At 45.7% G+C, this 17,728-nt stretch overlaps 1 protein-coding gene across 1 annotated transcript in view; it reads right to left on the minus strand.

Moving 5' to 3' along the window:
* The window catches only part of LOC122372261 (tachykinin-like peptides receptor 99D), a gene marked incomplete at its 5' end in the record, with an annotated part of 29,671 nt that extends 27,194 nt beyond the window's left edge, over positions 1-2,477 (minus strand). Inside the window, one exon of the mRNA XM_043349226.1 lies at positions 2,406-2,477. Within this exon, the coding sequence (XP_043205161.1) occupies positions 2,406-2,477 (72 nt within the window). The remainder of the gene's footprint in view (positions 1-2,405) is intronic.
* Positions 2,478-17,728: the final 15,251 nt, after the last annotated feature.

Here is a 17,728-nt window from a genome sequence, read left to right on the forward strand (position 1 = left end):
ACTAAAAAATGTTGCTGTTTTGGGTCACCGTTGGATATCAAGTGTGCTGCTTATCAAATACCGATGACGATGCTGTATTCTGGTGCCAAGCCAGCTAGAACCTCTTTGTCACACTACCCGACCAGAATTTTGCTGCTGAGGTCATTTCAGGTCAAGTTAGGTCAAGGTCAATTATATGTGTTTGTATGTCTGTGTGTGTCTGTGTGTATACTGATGTGTGCACCGATTATTTTTGGGTCCATATTACATGAAATCATGCTCTGAGAAGCTTTTACCAAAAATGCAGTCAAAAAACTTCAAAAAAAGTAAATTCAGCTTGCCTAAAACGCAATTATCTTAGGTGACCTAGGTTGACCTTGACCCTGACCTTGACCCCTGTACATCGTCAAACAACATGTTCCATGATAGGTAGGAGGTAAGACTGGCAAAAAAGGCCGAAATCAGGGTGTCAAAAGCTCATAAGGCCCATGGCAAACGCAAGATGTTGAGAATTGGCCATTTGGGTCATGACATGACCTGAAAAACAAGGTCATATCTCCGAAACCAAAAATCACAGAAGCTTGAAATTTTCAGTGGACATCAAGAAAGGATAGAGGAGCAGCTATACGAAAAATCAGCCTTCTAGCTCTAAAAATGTTGAGTGCAGAGCAGAAAGACTACCTGGGGGGGGGGTGGCAACCACCCCCCCCATGTGCGGGCGAGGGCTAAAAGACTGTGGTAAAAGAAGAAAACAGCTTCCCCGGGACTGTATCACGGGGAAGTTGGAGTGGCGGTCGTCGGTCACCCACCGACTTAGCAGAAGCTTTCGCGGATGAAGAACTATTGTTTAGAGAAGTGAGTGGATCACGAGCAAAGTAAGAGTTGTTGGAGAGTTTGCCAGCAGATTGCTGCGACAGAGATTAGTCAATATAGAACCAGTATAACGCCTTTTGGGGCGACTAACGGAGCGAGCGAGAGGGTGGGCCTTGCACGTGCGAAATTGCGAGGGGGTACCTCCAACTGACTTGTGCACGGCACCCTACTAACTGGTCTCTAGCGATGTGCCAAATTTGGGCACAATCGGCCCAGCCGTTCTCGAGATCTGGAAGCGGTACCCTGCACGTGCGCACGTGCAAAATGGGTCCCAACTGACTTGTGCACGGCACCCTACTAACCGGTCCCTATCCATGTACCAAATTTGAGCGCAATCGGTCCAGCCGTTCCTGAGATCTGGAAACGACCCCTGCACGTGCGCACGTGCAACAGCACCCCAACTCTGGCACATGGATATGCATTGCCTAGTGGGTGCCTACCTACATGCCAACTCTCAGCGCAATCGGCCCAGTAGTTACCGAGATATTGCAACAATTACAAAAGTGACACCTCTTCGTTTTGCACGTGGCACGTGCATAAGGGGTCACCCACATGCATCGGGAATAGTGCAATACTTGGTAGAAGGAATGAAGCTACCCTACAAAAATTACCGCATGTAAATCGGTCAAGTGGTTGCTGAGATATAAGCCTCGCAAAAGCGTGACCACGGCCGGCCGGCCGGCCGGCCGGCCGGCCGGCCGGCCGGCCGGCCGCTCATACTCAGAAATTTCCGTTAATCTAAGGAAAGACTACGCTCGCTTCGCTCGCTCCGTAATAAGTCAATAACATGAGGATTAGAGTTGCGAACTTCATCAACAGAGAGAATTAAGAGAGCGCGACATTCAGGATCAGTTTAGAGAAGGACACACACTGGACATGTGGCCACAGAAAGTCGGGAGGATCATCAACAAACCAATGAGCTCAAGATTTAGAAGAGGCCATGAAAACAGTCCAACGGTAGAAAGGGTGGGGACAGAGAATAGGCGACTTTGTAGCCGCACAAAGGAGTGATTTTTGCCATAAAAAGTTTCCTTAACCCCGCTATCACCAATATAATAAATTTGACAATTTTACAATAGTCGGACAATTGTATATTCCTCCTGGAAAATGCTGTTCCGCACAGCACAGATTCAATCCAAATCCAGTGGTTGTAAACTCACGGTCCAGCCACGATAGCGCATATCGTGGCAATCCTCGTTGAAGTTATATCCCCATGTGTTGCGTTATCGCACACGAAATGATCCCCCGGACGAAAATTGTTATTCGAAATGCGGTAAAAATATGTCGCTTTATCTCAGTGTTAACCACTGCTATTACATTAAATGCCAAAACGTTCACCATCAAACAAGCTGTAAATGGCTAAGATTATGCACTAAATGGCAGCCTATCGACCTCAAAATAGACAGGAAACGGGCATCGACCGCGAGGCAGTGCGCCTATCTCCAGCATCCAACTATCAGCCAAGTAATTTGAGTTCACTGGCACGAGTTTGCACACCTGTTTACACTTGAACAGAGAATTACGGGGGCTGAAATCGTTTTGTAGCACCGTACCTGGCAGCTAACTCTGGCGTAGAAATAGACGTTTCTTGAGATCCGGTCCACACCTTGGTAGTCGCAATACGGCTGAAAAAGAAGAAAACAACAGTCAGAATAGATATAAACGGATCGCACTGGGATGAAACTCGGGAAGCAGGATTTGGGCAGACTAACGGGATTAAACTCTCAACCGCGCAATGTTTTCAGGCACGATACCTACCTATCAAGTAACATAAATGTCAGCGATATTTGTACAAATAGAGATGTCTGAATACCAACATAGCAACATGAATGAAGATTGGGTATATGTTGATTCGAACATCCAGCCCAAGAGATGATTCTTATCCTTTGTCTTATTCAGCAAGTTATGAGCGAAGACCTCTTACGAAACACCATTCAATCATGGGATCATAGCTAGCTGCCTCGTGAACAGGAGCTATTGAAGTAAAACATAAACTAAATCCCCTCCCTAAACTCTATCCTCTACCATCATCATCATTATGCTTCAGACCAAGGCACGGTCTCAGTAGGTAGGTACCTTCAAATTACAAAGATTTATTGCCGAAAACAAAAATCAGAACCGCTACTTATATAACCATTAAGTCCACCATTTTCTTCCGAGCTCATCGTTGAAAACCTTTGAAAAAATGACTGCAACGACGAGGTGCTTATTTTAAGATACCACAATATTTCTACGTCACTTGTAAACAGGCACGGACGCATAAATAAATAAAGTTTATTTATACGTCCGTGCCAATAAGACGTCGCAATCTATCTGTTGCCTAGCAAAGCACTGCGCGTTATAAGCATCCTCAGCGTCGCCAATGGCGCCATTTGCCAAGTCGCTCCACAAAATAACACAACGCGCAGTTACTCCATAGCATGGATCCATCAGTCGGTCTGAGCTGCTGCCCTGAGGTCGAAAAGAACTGCGCCTTCAGTGCAGTCTGAAGTAATAAAGTTGCCTCTGCGTGTGGCTGACGCGTCCATGACTACGCCGTTTAATCAAACCCAGTTCTCGACAGCTATCCACATCACTAAAGCAATACTTCAGCCCCGGCCTGGAGACTCATGCAGTTCGCAAAGTTGCGCAATTTTGTGGCCGATCTTTTGCAGACGAGCGTACATATTTCAGCGGACGTCAGCCGAAGCCTCTAGGCGTGATAGGATTGGTGTTTCAGGCTCTGGCAGTTGCTGACAGGTCTTTATCATCAGGTCAAGGTTACTATTCTTCGTTGAGTGGTCTATCAATACGAGTAGCCTGTTAACTCGCTGCTGCAAAATGTGAGTTGAACTTTCATGATGCGTCTGTTGCAATCTTGGCAAAGAGGCGGTGTCAGCTGAGTTGTGACATTAATCAAATCTGATTAATGATGTTATATCGTACAAACGACTAATTAATGGATCGATCGCTTACTAGTTACTACATTTAGTTCACGATGTTCAGTTATTCAGGCATTGGAGAGTCTGACAGTAAACAAATATTTCCTTGGTCACACTCACAACCCAAGACCAGAAATGCAGCTAATGGTTGATCTTCATCATCAGAAAAAAAAACATCCCACGCTTTCCACGAGGATGGCACATCGAACTTTCTGACTCGGGTGCTTGCTGTTAACTGTTTGCCACTTTTGTGTTCTGGTAGCCCTAGACAGCAGACACCTTCATTTCCACGAAAGTCAGCCGTAACATTGCGACAGTCATCCATTGTGACGTCTTTTCTGACGCGTAGTGGTCGGCTCTATTTATCAGTGTGATCTAATTTATCATATGATCTGATCCGTAGCGTTCAAAAGGTGCGTGGAAATGTCCAATGGTCGTCTGTGCCATTGTCGACTTCCGTGTCCAGTATAATGTCATCAGATGGGCAGTGCCAGTGACCCTTGGCGGAGACGAGAGAAAGAGAGAGAGAGAGAGAGAGAGAGAGAGAGAGAGAGAGAGAGAGAGAGAGAGAGAGAGAGAGAGAGAGAGAGAGAGAGAGAGAGAGAGGGAAAGAGAGAGAGAGAGAGAGAGGGGGAGAGGGAGAGAATAAAAATAATCTTGGATAGAGATCCGGGTGTAGCAGAGCTGGCAATGAACAGACAAGCGAAACCCATCCCAATTCTTCATGATAGACCAAATATAGAGTTAGGAGAACGTCTGTTCCCCTTCCGTGTTTCCTGATCAAGGGCGAATTTATCTCACTCTATTTAGAAAGGAGATGAGCTTCTTTGCTCGCCAATTCTTTTTTCTTTTTTTTTTTGCTCGCCCATATTTGTAACATTCAATATTTACCTAACAAACAAAAACGATATCATAGTCCCGTTGAAGCAAACGTTACGATGAGAGGATGCGTGCAACTGTATCTTTATCAGCACTTAAGCCGATCACTACTTTTTAATCATCTCACCATAACAGATAAATATTCAGAGCTTTGAGAGCGTTTGATGAATAATTATTAAATTTTGAGTCATAATTTGATGGCCTATAAATTACTGAATACATCTTACGTAAATAACAAAGCGTCAACAAACAACTTCACACCTTCTGCTGACGATCTTGCACCAGTAACTCTCCCGCAGTTTGCTGTCAAAACTTCTTCTTCGTCACCGTTAATCCGCAGCTGGCGACATTCGCACCATCTGCCTCCTCGTGAGACGACAGCGTCCATTTTTGGACCGCCACATCTGGCATTGTCTCCCGTCCTCTTTGACCTCATATGACCCTCAGACGCGCTGACCCGGCCGATACTGACCCGGCCGGTCTTTTGCCAGACAGATAGCTGGCCAGGACGACTCGGGGCTAGCCGAGACGTCTGGCGGTTTTGAGACCGTCTGCCACAAACTCTCATCACAAATGACGGCCTGAAGCCACGTGCGGGGCTTTGTCGAGAGCCGCCAGGGCGGAAGTTGATATTCGCTGGCTGCAGTTGAGTGCCATAGATTCCCGATCATTGGCTGTCATTGACGGAAACGGTTCGGTTATGTCTTATGATGTCTGTCGATTAAATGGGCAATAAATGCCGACCCAAGTCTGGTTCTTTAGCGATATCTTGGTACTAAACTAGCCGATGATATAAATCACAGCTGACTGTATGGCGAAAAGGAATTCCGCCGCAAGTGGGGTTTATCAAGCAAAGCAATTTTCTGGAGAAAGGCACCTACCTCACTGACTCTCTGCATTACCAATGAAAACTCTGGAGCTAACAACCCAAACTTCCGTCTCAAAGTGGAAGCAACTGTTGCTGTGAGAGGGTGAGAGGGTTCTGAAGGTTGTTTGTTACTCCCCTACCTAACAATCGAAGCTGATATAACCGCGTCAGTCGCGGCTCACCTCTTCGTGGTCGCGACCTGGCCTTGGTCGCGACTTATACGGCCTTGGTCGCGACCCTTTCGAAAGGGCTGCCATCTAGCGGTAAAATCCAGCAGCTGCGCGCACAATATTGCTCGGCCGGAACCAGATTGTCCCATTCCCCAAAGAACGGAAGACAGGAACTAGAGCAAATAGCCTGTTTGCGTGACAATACGGAACACCGGTATGAGAGACGACACGCAATCAGGTTGGCTGGCTAAAGAACATCGTCTGCACAGCGCAGAATCGCAGCACAGTCATCTCATCGCACGAAACATGCATGGAAACTACATGCTTTATTGTGTTCTGTTTATTTACTTCTCCCTCCTCCCCGCCCAACAGGCCAATGTTGCCCAATTACTTGGTGGGCTCCCTTTCCTCCTCAGGCTACGGCTGTTGCGGGAGCCTACCTCGCTTCTGGTGGCGTGCTAACCAACCAATACCCCCCAGCAGGGCGTGAAAATCCAGGACCCCCAGCCGTGCGCGGGAAAACAACCATTTTGCCTCACAAAAGTAGTATATTCATGTGGATGTAGTCAAATCTCCTCTAAGGGTGTACTGAATGACAAGTGGAGCCCAGAACAGGTGGTTCTGCACAGTTCTGATGGCTCTCAGTATCACAAAAAAAGATCAATGAAAACGAATAAAACCTGAATAAAACGACAAAACAATCGTAACAGCCGTCGCCCTGCATAAACAATCAGGGCATCAAATAAATAAAAACGTCATTTAATTTCACTGTGGACAAAAAAAAAAAAAAAAAATGAACGGAATAATGTGTTGGGCGCAACAAAAGACCGACAGACCGCAGCCCTCAGTCGCTGTGTTCTGTAGGTGTAAATTCTGTCCCTAAATGTTTAGCGTTGCAAAAGCGTTTCTAGATTCACGCTCTGGTGAATTCGAACTGCAGTATTTGCATGTGAGATTGTGTCAGACCTGAGACGACTGAGGCATTGCCCACCCCGAAGCTCACTGGATTCTCGCCTTCTCGTTGATGGTGTTGTGTTAGCTCTGAGATATGCTAACAAATCGCGAGGCACGTTTTGAAACACGCTCTTTGGTATATTCAAGTCATATTTTCTTAGGCGTCACAAGTTGATAAGATTTACGTTGATCTTTTCGCTAATGGCATAGCGAATTCAGAACGCATCGGATGCAAAACAAGCCATTTTACACGGCGCTGGAACACTGTAAACACTATATACGCACAAAAACACAAAGTTATAGGTTTCCTTGGATATAACAGGCGCGAGTCAATGCTTAGAGAATTCTACTGCGGGTTTAAAAAGGGGATAACCGATAAGCCATGAGCTGACAAAGTCCAATAAGCAAGACTGAAGTTGCTTTGCTGGGGTATTTTGTAAACACTAAACAGCCCATTACTGGCAGTTGTAGAGGGCATTCTTTATCCCGGCATATAAATCATAAAACTAGAGTCGCGACGCACAAAGTGAAACATGGGTCACGAAGACACTATTCTTATCAACCTTTATTGTCTTAACTCTCTAAGGGCATGAGTCAGGTCAGGGTCAGGTCCGATTCAGGTCAGGCTCAGATCAGAGTCAGATCATGCCAGGTCAAGACCAGGTCAGGTCAGGATCAGGTCAGGGTCAGGTCAGGGTCAGGTCAGGGTCAGGTCAGGGTCAGGTCAGGGTCAGGTCAGGGTCAGGTCAGGGTCAGGTCAGGGTCAGGTCAGGGCTAGGTCAAAATCAGGTCAGGTCAGGATCAGGTCAGGGTTAGGTCAGGGTTAGGTCAGGGTCAGGTCAGGATCAGGTCAGGATCAGGTCAGGATCAGGTCAGGATCAGGTCAGGGTCAGGTCAGTGTCAGCTAAGAGTCAGGTCAGTGTCAGCTAAGAGTCAGGACAAGATTAGGTGAGGTTCAGGTCAGGGTCAGGCCAGAATAGGACAGGTTAGGGTGATATCATATCAGGTCAGGGTCAGGTCAGGGTCAGGTCAAGGTAGGATCAGGGTCAGGCTAGGTTAGGAATCATCAAAATACAAATTATGGCGGAAATGGATTTCCTGCAGTAAATGTTGATGCAATGGCTGCATTGCATTATCACGTTGACGTTTCAAATGAACTTTACCTGCTTTTTCATCAAGACGCATCGAATTATCCATAATGTGAAATCTAACTACAAGCCCAAACCATCGACAAGGTCAATCACAAAAGTCATAATTTAACAGCAACATGTTGCAACAACGGTAAGAAGCACACTAATGTCAACATAATTTACCAAAATTTCATATGCCTAAACATGAAGTTCTTTTCGTGACCAGTGCAATACCATCTAGAAAACTGTCTAACAATAAACTGCCCATATATAGATAAAATCAAACCAATGTTATTCAGTATGTAGCTAACTAATAGCTCTTCGCTTCCTGATACACTATCGTACCACCGGCAGTCTGCACCGAATAACATCAAAGCAATAGATGTTCCCCGACATTCGATTACGGCCACTATTCAGGAAGACTCTGCCGACCGAAATCAAAGCTTCGCTGGAATCCAATGGCTGGTCTGGTCGCCCAACTTAAATGCGATATCCGCACCAGACTTTTGGCTTCGACATCAATGGGAGCCAGATGGCGTCTGGATGCTCGTGCTGAAAGTGCCCCTCTCAGTTGACCTACAGCATCTTCTTCCGCATCGTCACATGATTCCTAGTCGAAGCTTCAATGAAGCTACTTATATAAGGTTTAGAGATCGTCCACATAATGAATTACAGGGCGCATGTAACGGCTAGACGGTGAATGCTAAAAACATTTAGCGGGAATAACTGAATAGACAGACTGACAGACCGATCAATGGATCGCCGAGTCGACAGACCAACAGACCGACAGACCGACCGACTGACAGACCAACAGACGGATCGATAACAAATGAAAACGGCCAGAGAAGCCAGACAGATAGTTTATGCTGTTCCATAGCAGTTTTTGTATTGTTTGCGCGCGTACAACCTATGCATTAATGCTTGGAAGTCCATGCAGTAGACTAGATGCGGAAGGTGACCGTTATCAGGCCCCGGGCATCCCCGGTCCTCAGCATCATGCTGGACTTTTGATTCTGGTGTGAGGCCGTTCAAAATTAATATCGTCCTGTTACGTCGGGTTATTGTACCATTACTTCTTCTATAAGCCATCTCACGTGCGAACCCGGGCTGACTCACTGGCACGGAATTATTCTATAGGACAGCAGAGAGCATCTAATGCCCCTGACCACAACAGCGTGACACGTTCACAAAATATTGATGCTAATCTAATCATGCATCTGGATGCCCACGAGATCTTGTGATACATTAGCTAGTGAGGCTTGGAAACAAGCAGCACGAGAGTCTCAGGTCATCCGGCACAGATATTTTGGATCGCCCTCGGGGCATGTGACAAACCCAACCAGCGTTTATATTCAAGATATGTTGGCAAGTTATAAATGTGACGTGAAGTTTCAATCACGTTCTGTATCGACAGGAACGTTGCAACTTAGTTTGCATCGATATGATCTCTATGTACAAAAAACGAAAGACTTCGATGGCGAAAACATGTCACATAAAAAACATGAAATATGATAACATAAAAAGCCCTACTTTCATCAATAATCACGAAGTTCAGCCAATGCCTAGGGCCGATATGAATACCTTGATAAGGATTGAAAAGAAGAAGATAAGTCATAATCGATGCTGGAAAAATAAGGGAGCAAAGTCATAACAAATTAGTTCAACTACGCTAGTCATCATGATCGTCATAAGAGTCCGTTTGTGTCATGATGGGGTCAATAATGGAGTCCGTTCGAGTCATGATGGAGTCAAAAAGGCAGCCATGAGAATCAACCACTACCCCGCAGCCCAACGTAGGACTAAAGCCAATAACCATCATCCGTCACAACTAATTTACCTCTTGTGACATGCACAATGCACAGTAATTGCACAAAGCTCACTCTGAGCTGCTAGTTCAAGTCGGGAGTGGTGGGATTTGCATGAGAATCAGTTGCCCGAAAAAGGGCCTCGTGCAGATACCGGATCACAACCCACAGGGCGACAAGAATGTTAGCCCAAGAGCGATTTGTTTCCGGCTTAAGTGATTTAAGAGCATGCTCTCGGAAGTCGGATTAGCCAGAGCGATATTCAGTGTATCGTCCTCGGACAATATCAGCTGTCTGTTATCAGGCAAGTGCACCCAGGCGGACAGACGGCTGTCTGTCCCCGGTCTAGTGCACTCCCGCACCTGAATGGGCATTGGGCATGGTCACTCTTTGGTAACCGTAAGGTATTGTAGATATTACTGTTGAAATCCACTCGAATTTACGCAATCGTGGCCATTTTCACGCTTCAGAAGTGTCTAAATCACTTGAATTACTTCCGTACTTCGTCGCCTTATATACTCTTTGTTTTTTTCTGTTATGGTCTTGCATTATTAAACATGCGTCCCGCTGGTTTCCGTACTCCGCAGAACGTACCGTGCTGGGAGGGGGGGGGGGAGGCAGATTCTGCCCACTGTGTAACTTCCGATCAGATTGTCAAGGTCAAAAAGGTGTCAAATGGTCAAAGCTCAAGGTCAAGGTCAGATCAGGTAACCAAAGCCAGCTATTGAATAGGATATGTGCAACACATGTTTTATGGGTCATTTTACTCGTATAACTTAGTGTGCATACTCAATTACTGATATGGACCATGTTTGGATGACATCTCACATCAATGTCTAGGTCAGGTCAAGTAAGGCCGCATTTTGAAGTTTTTTTCTTCGAGAGCAAAAATAATCGAATGGTGTCATTTTTAGTCATGTAGGTGGTATAAAACTCCCAAAACTCAAAAGTCAAAATGCATAGCAATCTAAAAAAAAAACTGTTATGGAAAAATGCATCCAAAATCCAAAGTTGTCCAAAAACAAAGATGGCCAAAATAAAGTAGAACTGCTCACGTATTTTTGCTTCGTCTTGTTTTCTTAAAAACTGACGAAATTAAAACTCCCTTCCAAAGAGCGTTGAAACTTTTCTAAAGTGCCTTTTAAGTTTTTCAGCTTTTGAAGCGAAAATTGGGTGACATAATATCATTAAAACATCATTTTTCAAAACATTTTCGGGCGGATTTCAGTAAAAAAGAAATTCAGAGAAGACGTGAAATTCATTCGTGATAACATAGGTACTAAGTTAAACGTAGCTGGCATAAAGCGTTTGAAATATACTGGCGGACCACTGCAGGGGGCAGATTGTGCCCCGACCGCTACCACGCCGCCCATGCTATCATTGGTCACATGGGTCACCTACCTACCTACTGTAAGCCTCATCGAGTTGTAATTTATTTCGGCGTTTTAATTGCTGGTGCCGCTCTCAGCTCTAAGTGCAGTTTCATCTAGATTTATTATCCCGAAGCCCTGTTGACATTTACGCCACGAGTTGGCTGGTTAGGACAGCTCTGTTGGATGACCGCCCGCGGGCTCGTAACGTTGTTTTAAGGGGCGTGCGCTGCCGCAATTTGTTTTTCTTTCTTTTTCATTGTATTTTTTTTTGTATTTCTCTTTTTGGATTTTCTTTCGACCTTCGGCCCTGCCATACCCCAGCATTGCTGTTCCGCGTAACGCTGTTTTAATGGGAGCACCGAGTCATGCTTTATCCTATAAACACAAAATTGGGACGCTGCAAAAACCTTCAACTGGCCGCATATTTCTGGGAGTACTTCTAAGCAATATGCAAGTTTGTTAATGAGCCAGTCAGTGTTAGGGTACATGGATACCTTGATAAATCGAATTTTAACCTAGACTCATAAATGTCCCGTGTCCGTTTCTATTAGCTCGTCCAAGAATACAGACAGGAAATTTCTGATTCATCAAAAGCCACTCAAATTGCTAAATACTACAAGTTGAAAATCAGCGAGCTTCTGGGCCATGTCCCAGACATGAAAACGAGGAAACAAGTAGGATACAAACCGTAAATACATGAAATCGCATTCACTTAATTAGAGAATGAGTATTGGGAGATAGTGTCCCTATTCTCAACAGAAAAAAGGTAAGCTGGTTTTGCATTTGCATCAAGTGTGTTCTCATCTCTCCACCTTTTTATTCAGAGCCCGCCTGTCCAAAGCTCCGCGTCCCGTGTGACCGGGCGCACGTGGGCGTCTGCCGGGAGCACCTTTGACACGGCGCAGGGGTCGGTGATGGGTGGTGGACGTTACCCTGCCCGGCGGCGGCCCGGGCCGTAATAGGCCATCAGACAGGAGCTCAACTAGCCCCCCCCCCAGCCTCCCCCCGCTTCCGCCCCCGTGAGGGCTCCAGTCGAGCTTGACGGTATCGACTTTGGACCCTGTGGCCTCTGTAGCATCCACGTGACGCTAGGCCCAGCAATGGTGGTGTTGCATATTAGCCGTTTTCATGACGGCTATGTGGTATACATTTGGTGCACATTTGGTGCGCATTTGGTCAAATTAAGTTCTTTGCGTTCCTAAAAAGTCATCAGCTAGGGTTGCACAGTTGCTCATATACCTGCTGCTTAAATTAATTAGACATGTTTTCGGTTAAAATACTGAAATATGTAATGATATAAAGATATTTGTTTTAATAGAGATTTGGTACAGATTTGGTCAAATTTGATGCATTCGCCAGACAAGCCGTCATGAAAACCGCTATTGACTTTGCTGCCTTGTCAGCTTTTGCTTGATGCATCTGCTTTCATATAACTATGATTCTACTTTGCATATATGTACGGAACGCACGTGAATTGTACATATATGCTCATACCCAGTTTTAGAACTTTACACACTGCTAAAGATCGTTTTCACTGACACGCCCTAAAGCATATTCGAGAAACGCTCCGGTGAGGAAAGATAAATACAGAAAGTATGCACACGACGTGTCCACTCAATGGCGTCTCACATAGCCAAATATTTTTTTATCGACCAGAGCTTCCCTAGGAATGTGTCCTATTCGGCTGGCGGATACCAACGACAGCTATTGAAGCTATTCGCCGTTAAAAGTTGTTTTTATGTACATAAGCACCCCATTGATGCCTCATTTGCATTATGTTGACCACTGCGTCATCATTTCGATCTAAAAATTAGCTTAACAAAAAAAAACAAACAAAAGGCAGCTGTTCTTTTTTTCAGTCAACGCAAATACCTTCTTAGAGTGAAATTGCAGCCATCCTCGCACTACCAGCCTTACGATGAATATTTTCTGCTTGAAACTTGCAGATAATTGTTTCCGCCAACGGGGTAATATAAGTTTTAGCAGACAATCTTGTCAGTTTTAACAGCTCGATTGCTCCATTCTCGCCTCAGGAAAAGCATGCTGGTGACAAGCTCAAATTATAGCTCAACGGTTCAGAGAGCCATGTAATAAAATGTTTAACTTACAATTTGCACCAACGAGGTTTGTGTTTGAACAAAAAGATGCACACCTATTATAGGTAACGCATCTATTATAATAATATTAGCATATAACTTATAAGCTGACTTCTGAAATTCGAAGCACGCAAATGTGAAAGCGCAATTCGTCAAACAACCTGTGGTGGGCAACACTTGAACACTCGGCTTACCTATGTGCAGGGGCGTCGCCGACGGGGGGGGGGGGGGGGGGGGTCGGGGGGGGGGGGGGGGTCGTGACCCCCCCCACTCTTGAAAACTGGGGGTGTCGACCCCCCCCCCTCTTTTTGCGATGCTGAGTATGCTTTTTTAGCTTTTATGTCAGTGAAGCAGGCGTCAGCAACACCAACAAATACATCAGACTCAAAATCGCTTCAAGAGCTCCCTAAAGCCAATTAGCCAATTACCTAAAGGTCAATTAGCTGTGGGCGGGGAACACCAGCACAACAATGTTTTTAAGTAGCCCCCATCCTAGTACCTTTTATCCATCAAAGGATTGGACGCGCCAAAACTGCCCCGAGCGTTCGTCTGATCGTTTTAAAAAAATGGTCGCAGTCGATTCGTCGGATCAGTACCTAACTACAAAACTACAAACTAGCCTCAGCCCCATGGCTACCGTCACAAACTAGCTGTATAGTGCACATGTAGGGGAAAGGGAGTCAGATGGAACCGTCTCGGGCTTTCGCAAAGAAGTCGCGCAAAAAGGAGCCGATTGCAACAAAACTTCCGGTGCGCTCGAGTTAATCACCTACTTAAAATAAATCGATAGGTATCCCTGATGACCAATACAATGATGACAATGACAAATAAAGATGACCTTAGTTCACTTTTTCATAACGTGCTTTTAATTGATAGGGTAGTTTTTGGAGCTGATTTTGAACTTAGCGCCCATCTGAACATTTAAGAAGTAGTTGTGTTGCTTATTCATATAACATGCTAGGAAGCAATCGGTGGTGGTCATCCACTATTAGGTACTGGTCGATCTGACCTGACCTGATCTACCCCAAATGCATGGAGTCATCATCTTCGTTCAAAACTAAGATAACATTCGTAATCAGAACCTCGAAAAACCATCACAACTTACATTCGTTAAGTTCTAGCAGGTCCCGAGTTTCTCTACTTATTGGCGATGACCTGAGTCCTGAGATGACCCGAAAACTTGTAAATGGGTATCATCGGCTTTCTCTCGTCACGGGCAGCATGCTCTTTTTTCCGCAAACCTGTAGATCGATCAGGGGTCGAAAGCATGCCTCAGCGTTAGTTAAGTATGCGTTATACGTTAGCGACTGGGAAACCACCAATAGAAGGGCTACAGTGAAGCAGAAAACTATTCGATAGCTCTTTTAACGCTCTTTCGCTAGCTTCGCGTTAGATTTCATCTCAGGTCTATGTTTGGCCCATAAGAAGGCAAACAGCTAACTGGACAGATTCTGCCGAAACATCTGCTTTGCAATAACTTTCGAAACCGTGAATTCGTATGGTATGTACATATGTTGTCTTGTCACCACCGTCTTGATCTCTTTGAGACGCGTCACATGAGTTAAAATTTGACCATTCAGAATTAACGTTAAAACGACCTCAGGTCAACGTTATGTCCTGATCGAAAAAGGACCTCCTGCTGCATATGAATGGATCCGTGTTGTTGAGCTGAACAGTGAACACCTTCCAGGTGCTGTCATCGCTCTACCGCGTCTTCGTCAAAAGTTGTAGAAAAAAATGCTGGTGGCCATCGATGGACATTTCCACTAATGACCTTTCGAGTCATCACTCGCCATAAGTTGCACCCTGTCCCTGGCAATGATGAGCTGATTTGTCATGGCTCCAAAGATATTTTGCGTTTCTGACGAACTTTTTCAAAGCAGGAGGCATTCGTGCTTTTTCTAATTTCTCAGGGTGAAGACTTCCATTTCGCGTCTAGCTAGACGCGTCTTAAGTCTTAGACGCGTCTAGCTGGACGGCGGCTGCATCTATCTGGCGACAGCTTACTTTAGACGCGTCTTGCTTGGAAGTCTCCGTCCAACAGTTAGACGCCAAGTTAGACGCCAACTTGGACGTCTGCTCAGTTAGATGCCAGTTGGACGCCAGTGGAAGTCTCCACCCATTTTCTAATGATGAGGTCACGTATTTGACCTGCCTTCAGATCATAGATGTAAATCCTCAGTTAGAATCATGAATTGCTGACACGTATAACCCCATACATTAGGTATCTATACAGTGTACCAAATTTCGAAGTTATGGGAGAAAAGCTACAAGAATGGCGAGAGGGGAAAGTTTTTATAGAGGTATACCGTATAACTGAACTTGACATGGCGACCTGACCTTAAGTGACTAGTGATAATTTTTACGCAAGTGATGTAGTAAAATAGGTTATACCAAATTTGGCGGCGCTGCGCGCCGATTTGTTACACACGCACACACACACACATACGCACGCACAAAACTGGGAAGTGTGGCAAAAAAACACCCCTACCCATCGGGTGAAGACTAGAAACCCGAACCCCCCACTCAAAAATCCGTGGCGACGCCCCTGCCTATGTGCCACGAAATACCTAGGGAAAAAAATGGAAGAAACCATCATGACCGCCGCAACATATCAACTTTTGATGTGTCTTTTTCATCTCAAGAATGTTCATTGAGTGTTTGGGTTTCATTGTAACGCGTAGAAGACAAAAACACAAAGTACAGCCACGCTCCTTTCTTCCGTCCCCAACGGCGGCACCTATCTGTTCCTCTTTTGTCTTTGACATTGAACCAAAAAAGTTGCGGATGAAAAGTTTGCTTTCGCAGTATCAGCAACTTCAAAGTGTTCTATTATACTGGATGTGAAGCACTCCGACCTTCTGTTGGTTCTTTGAAAACAAGTCCTTTTTTCATATTATGTAAGGAGAGATGCGAACTCCTTTCATGGAGAGATGCGAACTCCAGTCAATGCGTGCTTTTTTGTGCGGGTTCGTGTGCGGTGGGTGCCGGCATTGTGGAGAACATTTCGACGTTGTAAGGCCTGAAGGCGTCAGCCTTTGTTGCTGTGTAGTTTAATAAACTAAGTGTACGGAAAAACGAAGGAAGCTCCCTTTCAGGCTACAAAAAATGTTTATTTTGGGACTGGGATAAAAATGTTACGCACCATTGATCGCTTTTTCATAAAACTTTATGCCAACACTCATTCACCAAAGTGATGCTGGATAATATGAATGAGAGACAGTCGCGCAAACAAGCGTTCGAGCGAATCAATAAGCATTGGGATTAATGAAAAGCGCCAGCATCAGCTAGCTGCATGGCATAATGCGAGACAAACATTGAAGACCACGTTCTGTGTCACTTTGATGGAAATTGAAGGGTTTGCGACGCATTAGTGAATTACTATATCATTCGTACGACAGTTGTTCAGAACGCTATTGATTCTCACACCGAACTGCTGAATGTTTCCCGAAATTGTCAATGAGCGTATTCGGCGCTTGGCCTCTCTTCTAGGCACAGCTCTGAAGTCTATGTAGCTGGAAAACATTGATTTCAGTTCATAGTTACACCCCAAACCTCCAGGCCCGACACCAGACTGCATTCTCTGCGAATCCGTGTCGCCCTTGCTGATCCCGACTGTGGAATATTTCAGCAGCCCCGCTAACTAGCCATCCAAACTTTGTCCCGCCAAACATCAGTCCCGAGTTTTCCCCTCGCGGTCACCTCCCGACGCCATGGAGCAGCGTCACCAACTGCGGGTCAACTTTGGCCCGCCGGCTCTGAATTTCAGCACTCCAGTCCGCGCCGAGCTGGCATTTCCAGCTCGAGCGGGCCTCCAAACGGCCTCTGGCCGGACCGGGGAGGTCATTCGCGCTGATCGCACCGAGCGTCGAGATTACGGCGGTTCGTGCCGAACTGTGGCGGCCGCACCCGGGATGTCCCGGCTGAATGAAACCCGGACGCGTTTCGCGGAATGAGGAAAGCCCGGAGATGACTGCGGAATGAGCGAAGTCCGTGCCGCTGTTCCCTGAATGGACAGAGCCCCGGAATGCAAATGTGACCCAAAAAGGCTCCCGGAAGGCGCCAATGCCGGATAAAATGTCTCCAACTAGCTCCAGCTCCGCTGTGTGTATCGATGGAAATAATAGGCAATAAATATCCTAGCAAATGATGTCTTCCACAGGCGTCGTCCAGAATGGTTAGTAAAACGGAAAAACAACAGCAGAAACAGCCTGTGCCTAAAAATACAATTTCACTCTATTCACACTACTCTAAAACATTCAACCGTTCAAGCTCACCGCACTGGTACGACCGTGTCAGGATAAGACCTCAATTTCATGGCGTCGCTGGCTTATCCCTCGCCCGCACATGCCATTTTCCCATCCTAGAACGCACATGGGGGGGGTGGTTGCCACCCCCCCGCGCCATTTCGTTCCTGTTGGAGATAGAGCTTAGCAGTAAAGACCAAAAAGATTCTTTGGGAAGAGACGAATCCAATGATACCCAGTTTTACCTTCTCAGGTCAGTCATTGACCTTCCAGGTCAGGTCAAACTAAAAAATATTGCTGTTTTGGGTCACCGTTGGATATCAAGTGCGCTGCTTATCAAATACCGATGACGATGCTGTTTTCTGGTGCCAAGCCAGCTAGAACCTCTTTGTCACATTACCCGACCAGAATTTTGCTGCTGAGGTCATTTCAG

Source organism: Amphibalanus amphitrite, unplaced genomic scaffold (assembly GCF_019059575.1).
Source record: "Amphibalanus amphitrite isolate SeventyFive unplaced genomic scaffold, NRLGWU_Aamphi_draft 001337F_arrow, whole genome shotgun sequence".
NCBI classification, from domain to species: Eukaryota; Metazoa; Arthropoda; class Thecostraca; order Balanomorpha; family Balanidae; genus Amphibalanus; species Amphibalanus amphitrite.